This window comes from Cavia porcellus, unplaced genomic scaffold (genome assembly GCF_034190915.1).
Source record: "Cavia porcellus strain 051 isolate PalLab524CR breed Dunkin Hartley unplaced genomic scaffold, mCavPor4.1 scaffold_2, whole genome shotgun sequence".
Taxonomy (NCBI): domain Eukaryota; kingdom Metazoa; phylum Chordata; class Mammalia; order Rodentia; family Caviidae; genus Cavia; species Cavia porcellus.
Window position 1 is genome coordinate 130,458,202 of NW_026947485.1, and position 11,206 is coordinate 130,469,407.

The 11,206-nt window shown below is 38.5% G+C and overlaps 1 protein-coding gene across 1 annotated transcript in view; it reads left to right on the forward strand.

Annotated features, from left to right (window-relative positions):
• Positions 1-10,780, forward strand: part of Fam81b (family with sequence similarity 81 member B) — a 44,093-nt gene extending 33,313 nt beyond the window's left edge. Inside the window, exons 7-9 of the mRNA XM_023561421.2 lie at positions 6,389-6,524; positions 8,061-8,256; positions 10,166-10,780. Coding sequence (XP_023417189.2) covers positions 6,389-6,524; positions 8,061-8,256; positions 10,166-10,299 — 466 coding nt within the window. The 3' untranslated portion in view covers positions 10,300-10,780. The remainder of the gene's footprint in view (positions 1-6,388; positions 6,525-8,060; positions 8,257-10,165) is intronic.
• The last annotated feature ends 426 nt before the right edge of the window (positions 10,781-11,206 follow it).

Here is an 11,206-nt window from a genome sequence, read left to right on the forward strand (position 1 = left end):
TCTTAAAATTTCAATAATACTACAGTAATAACAGTGAATATATACACAATATTTTCTTTAGACAAATAATTATGGGCACAATAATTGATCTCATTACAAAATTGACTCCTTAAATTTTCTCTGGTTTTTTAAAGTAATGTGTACTTACTGTAACAAAATAACAAAAATGGATTTAAAAGATCACCATATCAACTTTCTAATGTAACCAATGCTAACAGCATAAATGCATTTTTCAATGCTTTCTTCATGTTAGTGAGAATATATAATAATAAGGATATGTGCATATATACACTGAAGAAACAGGTTTTAAAAATAAATCATACATGTTACCCAGTAATTTGATTTTATTTCCCCATTTTATCCTGCATATTTTTCAAACTAATTGAATATTAGCCTAGCATTATTTTTCAAAGCTTTGTAATATTGCTATGTACACACATCATAATTCCATTCATCTTAACGTTGAATAGCTTATTTTCAGCTTATGACCACCACAATCAAAGACTTATTGTGTTTATCCTTAGATTCCAGTGCCCTTATTTCTATGGGCAAAATTCTAGATCAAAGGGCATATGTATTTTGCTGGGTTTCTGGTAAACTTCTTTCTCAAAAAGTTATAATCACGTAATGTACATAGAGGGCTTTCCGTACATTCTTACTGACACCAAATGTACTCTCTTTGATATTTGCCAATTAAAGAATGAAAAATTGCTTGTGTTTTAATTTGCTTTCTTTTCACTATTTGACTTTCCTTTTCCAGGAATCACCTGTTCTTATTACTTGTCAAGCTTTGTACTGGGATTTTAAAAATCATATTTTACCAGTTTGTAGGATTCCTTCACAGTAGAGACACTAATCCTTTGGCTAAAGTGTGGATTGTGAACATTATTTTGTACAAAAGGAAAAGCTCTGTAAAACAGAACATTTCCATTTTAAGCTGGTATATGAGACTTCAGCTTTTAATAATGTCTTTGAATAAGTAATTTCACAATGTTAAAAATGTATGTAATATGCTCAGTTCGGTAGCACATACACTAAAAAATGTACGTAAGTCACTGTTACTATAAGAATTTTGAGGTATGTATAAACTTAAAATTCAGATGGATTTGCACTTCTTCTAAAATTAATGCTGTCTCTGAACAAAGAAAGTAACTTCAACATAAGCATTTTAGTGACATTAAAGGTTAAGCTTAAATAACTGAGTTTTCCTTTTAGAAACTTTGACAAACACAAGTTTAGTAGTCAACTAAGCTTCTATTATATATTGAATTTAGATGTCCTAGACCATATTGTCTTGATTTTCTAGGGTTTTCTGATGAATTCCTAGAACTTTGGCCTCAATTACTGGATAAGACAAAGTAGATTGCACTGGAGCGGTCTGTGAAGCCTCGCCCTCCTCCCAGAAGTGTCTTAGGTGTTCCGCAAAACAGTGGCCTAAGCCAACAACTTAACGCTTACATAGCAACAGTCTTGGCTATCGTGAAATTTAAAAAGGCATCTTTTAATAAGAGTTTGGCAAAAGCAGTATCTGCCAGTCACTCCCAAAACAGCTCTTAATAACAGTTTATTTAAAGAAAAGAAAGAAAGAGAGAGAGAAAGAGACAGAGAGAGAAAGAAAGAAAGAGAGAGAGAGAAAGAAAGAAAGAAAGAAAGAAAGAAAGAAAGAAAGAAAGAAAGAAAGAGAGAGAGAGACAGAGAGAGAGAAAGAAAGAAAGAAAGAAAGAAAGAAAGAAAGAAAGAAAGAAAGAAAGAAAGAACGTTTTGTCATGAAGCAAATGCATGGACAAATCTTATCATGCAGCTTTGAAAATGTTACCACAGCAGGAAGTTAAGGACTATGTAAGGCTGGACTTCGCCTCATTCATATTTGTATCCTTAAATAGAAGCTGATGTAGTGAATTAGTGAATTTTTGAGCGCCTACAAGATATAAGTTTTGTTTTGGAATGGCCCAAGACATGATCCCAGGCACATACAGTTGAGAAGAAAATATAAATAAGTGAAAATCAAAGCACAAGCAAAGTCAAAATAAAGGCAGTGTTAACTGAGATATGTCCATAGGCAGAATTGATGTAATTGCCACTTCCAAATGCCGCACCCAAATCCTCATGTGTTCACTGTGCACTGCCCTAAGGCTCTTATCCCCATTTTAAAGGTGAGGACATTTATAATCACTGATGTTAAGGAATTTACCCTATTCACACAACTAGAAAGTATCTGACTCCAAAACTAGTTTTTATTGGTCCACGATACCTCCACTATAAGATCCAATCTAGTAATAAATTGTGCTATAGAAATTTAGGGACAGAAAAGATTATATTTGCCTGGGTGAATAGGAAATGGGCTATGATGGTATTGGGATTTAAGTTCCAGTACAACTTGGAATGAACAAGAAAGAAGTCTTCCTATAAGAGTGGAGTTAGAACTCCTTTGTAACTGAGAAATCAGAGAACATTAATAAGAAATTAGTATGAGGGCTCTACCTAAGGCATAAACTTAATTAAAAACAGTATTTCTTAATTTCTTGCTACTGATAGCAAGCTTAAAATCTTATAGACTGAATCACCAAAGATAGTAAATGATCTATCTTAAGCACTGTTTCAAATGTAATTACAAAAGAATGAAAATATCATGTGTTCCTCAGTTAATTAGAGGCCACTAGTTAATTTTTACATTCACTTTTCAAAGCCACTCTCTAAACTCCTACGAGCCTGTTAGCAGTAACAGTGCCAAGAAGATTGTTGAAAGAGGTGTGGGGACGTCGGAAATGCTTAGAATGGAGCCAGGTCCTCACTGTGTGTCACTGACAGCTGAGGGGTTCGCTCTGCCTTCCCCGTTAGCCCTCTCTCCAGTCTCTGTCCTGGTATATGCTGAGCCTGTAGTTCCCAATTCATTTTCCTCTTGGTAACTCCCTTCCTTAAAATTGCCCTCAGTGTGGATTTGAGCCCGATTCTGTCAATATCAAAATTTTTTTTAAAAAATCAGTAGCCTATGTTACCCTATGGGATCTCTGGCCATCATTGTGTTTTGGGAAAACTGGAAGAAAAAGCCATGCGTTTCATAGAAATGCTCCTCCTCTCAGTGGTTTAGAGATTTGACAACTGAATTCTGTCATTTAAGACAAACTCATCCTGTTTTAACTGCAAATTCTACAACTAATAGGGCAAGTCATGTCTAGTTTGCTAGAAAAACTATCTAAACAAAGAAAACACTTATATAAATCATTATTTTTTTACCTTTCTAGGAAAACGCTTTTTGAAATTCTTTCATATTTTAATAAATTACCAACAGAGAGTCTGACTGCTGATTTTTTACAGGGAAGTTGGCCTCTAATGACAGCCCAACCTTGTAATAAAAGGCTCATAAATAGTAATTCATTCTTATGGTATTATTTTAATTTTAGAGTTTCAATCACTGGTTCGCCTTTTCAGAGATGTTAATCAGATATATTTTGGGCTGGGGATTTAGCTCAGTAGCTTAGGCACTTACCTGGTAAGTGAAGGTCATGAGTTCAATCCTTGGTACCAACAAAACAAAACAAAAAAAGTAGATATATTTAGAGGCTCCTTGGTTTTGGGAGGGATGTTGCTACTGTTTAAGTAACAAGACAGTAAATATTTGACATTTTTCACCTAGTGAAAGGGAATGCCTAAGGCTAGATTGTCAACTGTAGGGCTATCTTGTGGTCATCTGGGGACTTTCTCTCTCCCCCTTCGCCATCAGTATTAATTAAAACTTCCATGAGATATGGAAGAAGGAAGAGGAAATCAAAGCAGAGCATGTGTCTAAGTGGCTTGACGAGCTTACGTTATATTTTAAACTATCCTAATAAAAGATACTTGAAGAGAAAGAGTGACCTATTCATTGCTTTAATTAATACTTTTCAATGGGGAACTTACTGTAGTACGGCAATGAACAAAGAAAAAGCCTGATTTCATAGAGCTTAAATGGTAGTGGAAGAGACAGCATACAACTTAGCACATGTCAGAGGATGGTGAGCACTTTGAAGAAAAATAAAATAAGGGAAGAAGGGAGTCACGTGAGGAGAAAGTGTCCTTTTCAGGGTAGACAGAAAGAGATCTCTGTGCTCGGTAGTGCTTGAGCGTAAATACTGAATGAAATGAGGGCAGCAGGCCATGGCTGTCCTGCAGAAGGGCGCTCAGGACAGAAGAAACAGTGGGCTCCGGTGAGGCGGCTCCCCAGCAGCTGGAGGCTCCCACAGACCCAGCTGCTGTTAACAGGTGCACAGGTGGGAGTCAAGACCGGAGTAAGAACAACGGAAATGGGAACCAACTTTTCTTCAGTGTTGGCGCACCTGCCTCAATCGAAATATGCTTGCTATGCCGTAAATATTCCTTTTGTCCAAAATAATGGGAGGATTCAGAGGGAATGAACACTGGAATTCAGCTGATCTTCCAATATGTAACTATTGAAAGACAAAATGACTTTCCCCAGTCTTTGCTTTCATCATCTAAATCAGGGTTTCTCCACTTCAGCACTATTGATCTTAGGGCTGGATTTAAAAAATGGTATTGGAGAGCTCGTTTCAGCAGCATCTATGCTAAAAATTATATTGGAGCCAGCATGGTGGTGCACACCTGTAATCCCAGCACTTGAAAGACTAAGACAGGAGGATTGCCTCAATTTTGAGGTCAGCCATAACTACATAAAGACTGTGTCTCATAAAATAAAATAAAATAAAATAAAATAAAATAAAATAAAATAAAATAAAATAAAATAAAATAAAATAAAATAAATAAAGTATCACTAATTTACTGAGGCTGGGCTCAGCCCATGAGCCTCCTGCCTCAGCCTTTCATTTGGTGGGATAACAGTTGTATGCCATCACATCAGGCTGTAGCTGGACAATTGCTCCTTGTGGAGCTGTGCTTTGCATTGGGATGTCTAGAAACATCCCTGCTATCTTCCCGCTAGAAGCCAGGAGCATGTTCCAAAATAATCCAGGCTTTCTCCACACATTACCAGATGTCTTCAGGAAGGAGAAAAATTGCCCCCAGTCGAAATAAAAATGGAAACAATTGTATGATACTTGTCTTATTACAAGACCAAACACTTTTTCAGGAAAGGCAGGTACATGCAATATACATCCACCCTGTCTCCAGCCACTCCCAGTGATAAATAGCACTGACTAGAGTCTCTGTGTGTATTTTTACCTAATAATGTTGGAACAATTATTACTTTAATTGTAAATGCAACCCATTGGAATGCAATGTGAATATTTTCAATAACAAATGTGCATTTCATCTGCTAATCTGAAGCATGGGTCTCCACCCTGTATCTCTCAGTCACTTGAGATCCAGATTTCCCTTTCTGCCCTCGGCCACTCCACAGTGACTTTTTAGATGATGTACATTCCCTTTCATAACTAGAGTACCCTCTCCCCTTTTTACAAATCCTTCATTCTCTGTTTTTTTTTGCTCATGTGGTTCATCATCTTGAAGCCAGCAGCCCCCTCTGTCACCTCCATTAGTTCTATTTTTTTGCTCCACGGGAGTAATTCAGCATATCTCTTAGGACTTCAAACCCAACAACTCCAAGATCCATTGGTGTGACAGGGACCTAACTAACTAAAAATTTCTCCTGAGACAGTGACAACCTTAAGTCCCCTAGGACAGGGCATTCCCACAGCCCCTCAAAGATGCCCTACCCTCCCCACTGCCTCTGTACCCCAGTCCTTCTCCCAGCCTCATACTGGCATCTGCAGGGCAGGGGTCTGCACACTTCCACCCAAAGCCAAGTCTGCTGTGGCTGTGAGTGTATTCACACTTTTGAATAACCTTTTTTAAAGAGCTAGGTTGCCCAACATGTAAGTGTTATCTGAAATGTAAAGCTCCGTGTATACATAGTGATCAGAATGCAGCCACATTTGTCTGCACATCTGTCTGCAACTGCTCTCTGCCACAATGGGATGTTGAGAGGGTCCCACAAAGACCAAAAGCTCCACAAAGCCTGATGCATTGACAAGCTGGCCTTTTACAGAAAGCAATTTGGTAGTCCCTACCATAGAGTAATATACCTCACTCCTCATGACCGAGCTTAGTTTCTCCTCCACACACAAGGAGCCCTGCAACTCGAGGGGAATTCTGCATGCACGGCACATTCCTTGATGTCTGTGCTAGCTGCAAGCCGGCCATGTAGCTGTCACTGTGTGTGTAGGTATTTTAGGGTACACACAGAAGTATGGGTAGCAGCTGGCCTGAGCTTGTGCCTAGGACAGAGCCTGGGGTCATTTCCTTTCCTCCCCAGCTCACCTCATAAGCACTTGGCTAGACACATCCAGCCTCGCCTTCCTGCAGACTTTTTAACACTAAATTTTTTATTTTCTATTTAAATCCACTTAATAAAACAGATCAAAACATCTTTCTTTAGATTTAACTCTCTTTCAAGTCGTTTTTATGAAGAATTTGAGAACAATCAAAAATGGACTGAAGATCAATTTATCAAACATAGACAAGACCTCTTGGCCCATATAAATGAATGTCTGAAGGTCCTGCAGGAGAAACTGGTAAGGAGATCTACTATTTCACAAAGTTTAGCTGCATGGTCGTTGTCTGAATGTTAACCATGAGTACTAGTCTGGAAGGTCTCCCTTCAACTCTAATCATTTCAGTGCATCATAACTTAAAGTTTCAGCACTGTGACAGGAATCCAGCAACTCCTCTTCTGGTCCTTTTGCTGCTCCCAACTCTACAAACCTGCATGGCTCAGTTTGCTCTCCTTTTACCAAAGTAGCCTGAAAAGGTTTTATAAAAATACAGAGTCTTACCCTAGGCCTAGGGAGCCAGCACTCTGGGAGCCTCCACTGGGATCCTGTGCTTCTAGACGAGCTCCCCAGGCAATGCTGAGGCAGGAGAAAATCTTGGAAACTTCTGCCTAAACAAGTAATTTAATGTCTCAAGAAATCTGCTAGTAGATCACAAGTTTTCCAGATCAAACCACGTAAAGAAAGTCCTACACTTTGGGATGAGGCTGCCACAGTGCTGAGAAATTCACTTGTTCCATGTTCCCTTCTCTCGCTGCCCCCACTTGTGCCCATTGGGGAGGGCACCACAGTGCCATCACTGCGGTCAGCGACTATTGGTCTCACCGGAAGTACTAATAAGTTTTGAGAACTTTGGTGGAGGAGCCTTAGGCAATTTATGTCTCCAGCCCCATCTGAATTTAATAACTGAATGGGGTAGGAACCAAGGGCTGAAGACAGATATGAGAGTTTTACTCACAGAAAAGGATTTCTGTGTAGTTAGATCTGCAACTGTCAAGTGAGCTTGCTAGTTCTTCATCCCCAAATTAAGGAAATTCCTCTACAAGCTTTAGGTAGCACTAGGTGACTTTGGGGATCACTTCAAGGCAGAAGCGCCCAGCAAGAACAGGAAATTGGAATCCACCATTCCTGAAGCAGAAGGGCCAGAGAGGACAAGCAAAGGGGTGTCCCAGTCATGCCCAGTTTCTCCTCCCTAATTCCCTGTGTGGAGGTGAGAATCAGCCGAAAGCTATCTCTCATCCCTACCCTGCTGCCTACCAGAATCATCTGGAAAGCTTTCACACTATACGAATTCCTGGGTTCCATCATAAACCAACTATGTCAGAATTTCTGGAGGAGAGCATGATCAGGTAACTGCAATAAATAGCTGGCATACAGTCAGTATTCTAGCTGAGGACATCTAGGAAATAACTATGAAGCTCTACAAAATAAAAACTTCTAACACTTAGTGTGTATTTGTGTAATACAGGGGAAGGGGCTAAGACATTTTCCTTTGCTGGACTTCTTTAAACACCAAAGTTGCAAACCCTCAAAGCATCTCAGCAAAGACCACAGCCCTTTCCTTCCATAATTCATAGAACTTTGCAAACTGCAAACAAACAAGATCAAAGGAATTAATTCTTCCACGTGTGAACCCAGTTTTGGGTACAATGGATCTCAGTTTGCGTGTTCATACTTAGCAGAGAATAATGAACATGCTAAGAACGTGTTCTCCAAGTTGAAGTATACATTCCCGTAAGTTTTCTCCTTTACAGTTTTCTTACGTGATTTCTTTCCTAGGAAAAGTCAACAGATAAAACGGAAGAGAAAATTTTGCAGCTTTCAAGCAAATTAGAGAATTTAATGAATTCACAGAAACAGAAAGAAGAACTAACCAAACTAAAGCACACAGAAAATAAATTGTCCAAAAAAATGCAGCAAATGAAAACGCAGATCTGGGATGAGTTAGAAAAAATGCAGAACGAGTATCACTCAGGTAAGCTGTTATTTTTTGTTAAATAAAGAACATTTGTCCTTTCTTGTCCAACTCCTCCAAATTTTTTATTTTGAGGAATCAATCTGATTGTTGGTGACATCGTTATGTATTTTTCCTGGCTTCTTCAAATGCCCTATAAGCTGTCAGCATATTTCTGGGAGGGTTGTAAGTCAACTTTCTTTATTCACTCTGGGCAATGTCAGAAACCACTGCTGGGGGATTATTTTTTCTCTCAAAATCATTGAATCATAGAATTGTTCAACATACAAAGTCCTTAGAGATCACTGAGACCTGACTTTGTGGTATATTATGAAATTAGGAGCCTCAGTCAAATGTGCCTCTCGTTGAACTAAGGTAATGAGTCTAGACAGATGTCAGACTGGAAACTTGACCTTTAGAAATAAGGAAGAAAGATGAATTAGCAAAGTCCGTTGTAATAACTGCTTTTCTTCTTAAGAAGCTAATGGCAGCAGTGTCAAGCTGAGCTAACATCAAAGTGGATTAATTTGAAAGGCTCATCTAATTTGTCAAAGGGAAGGACATGCCGAAGGTGCTGTGGAGAAGCCATCTGCCTCTGGTCACAATTTGAGGGAATTATCAGGAAAGAGGACCTCTTATTAGACAGAGTCCCAGCCCTTTTTCTGTCCTCACCATCTCATAAAAGTTCTTGGTCCTGTGAAGAGATACACTGGAGGTACCTTGGGAAGGCACCACGGTATCATTCTACCTGGTGTTCCTTGCATGTAAATAAAATTTGCTGCCTTCACAATCCTCACTTCCTACCTCCAAATAAAACAATGAGTTACCTGGCCAGGAATCGTGCCCCTAACGTAACTGGTCCTTCTAATAAGGGCCTCATCATCTGCTTGATGTTTAATTTGACTCAAAGTCAAAAGGTGTAGAGAAATTTTCAGTCTATGTTTCTGCTCTTCCCTAAGTGGGAGTTGAAGGTGGACTGCAAATTAATGGTTGGCCCCAGTGGTAAACATGTGTCGAGAAGCCATGGTGTGAAAGGCCTTAATAAGTAAGGCGTAGTCGTCCCCAAAAAGCTTGAGGTCAGGTAGAGATGCACAGTGCTGGTGGAGGATGGCAGCAGGCCACCATTCTTCCCGGCCTCCAGAGAGGTTCCTTCCAGAGAAGCTTTTAAATCTTATCTGTGGTCTTTTGCGTTCAGTCTGGTAACAAGAGTTTTTAAAAAGATCATGCAAATCTCTTGTCAAAGCATTCAGAAAAAAATATTTTAAATGTAAAATTATTTCATTATATAATATATTTGGGAGTAGATAAAGGAAAATAAAGTTTTCACAATAAAACCAGATACAAGTTAAAATACTATTACTAATGCATCTTCATCACATAGGAGAAGTCAATATTTATATTTATATTATTCATTTATGTATTTGCGGGTGCCAGGGATTGAACCTAGGGCCTTCACACCGCCCTACATCCTCAGCCACTTTTTTGTTATTTTTTTTGAAACAGCATCTTGCTGAATTACTAAATTGCCTAGGAGGGGCTCAAACATACAATTCTGCCTCAGCCCCCAAGATGCTGGCATTACAGGCAAGCGCCACCGTACCCAGTTCTGTACATTTTTAGAGGTCTTTTTTTGGTTTGCCCTTTTGTTTTGTTTTTTGAGATAGGGTCTCACTATGTGATTCAGGCTAACTCACTATGAACTCACTATGTAGCCAGGCTGGCCTTGAATTTGTGACAATCCTCCTGCTTCAGCCTCCTGAGTACTGGGATTATAGGCACCACGCTGAGATGATGATTCTTACTGTAATTTAATGTGCTTTGAATTAAGTAATCATCAATTATGACAGGGCTGGGGATTAGCACATTTGTCTAAAAAGTATCCCAATGCATTGTTTTAACACAGTATTTTTATTCTTGTTTCCTTTCCCAGGGTTTCAATCAATTCATGACTCACTCAACTCCCTCCAACAAATACAGAAAACAAAAATGCATCTAGAGAAATATAGAGTACAAAAAGACATAAAGGATTTACAACGTAAGATAGTGGAACTTCAGGAAGTTTAAAACTTTCCAGTTGTCTTTTTTCCACCAGAAAACGGAATGCTTTGTTGGGAAAAGTTGTGAAGAAAATGAACATCTCCAGGATGTTTCAACTTCCAATGTCTCTGTATTTCTTACCACCTTTTAAGGGGATGAATGTACTAAGAAAGAAGAATAAAGCAAGAATTTTATGATATCTTAAAATTAATGAGCAAATTAAGGAATGTATTCATGTACATATCTTTTAATATTCTTTTACCTATGAATTAAGAGAAAGACATCCAAGCTGGGCATGGTGGTGAGTGCCTGAAACCCTAGCAGTCAGACGGCTGAGGCAGGAGAATTACTCTGTGTTTGAGGCCAGATTGAGCTACAAAGTGAGTTCAAGGCCAGCCTGAACTGCATAGTGAAACACTGTCTCAAAAAGATTAAAGAGAGAGAGCGTGAGCGAGTACGAGTGAGCACTATATAATGTACATAAATGAATAATGTAAAGCTAGGTGTAACAGACACTAAAAAGCAAGAACTAAGGTATATTGGAGACTATTGGCCCCATCTGAAAATATCATTTACAAGTCATTACTAACAAGAATTTAGTCAATTATTGTGAAAAATAATTTTAAGAGAAATTTCTCCATTTTTAAGCATTAATATTTAGTTCAAAATAGTTCACATCAGGGAAATATGTTGGAATAGATATATTCAGTGGGCTGTCAATTTACAACCTCTGCCAAGAGATTTTCCATTCTAACAATCCTAATGTATATAGTAAGTCAAGCATATACATATTTAAAATATATTGTTTTACTCATTACGTATCCAAATTACTAGCAAGTAAATGCTAACCCATGCAAATTTATAAATATATATAAATATAATGCTCTCCATGGATCCCAAAAATGATTTGGTCTAGGTGCTGAATTCACAAGTA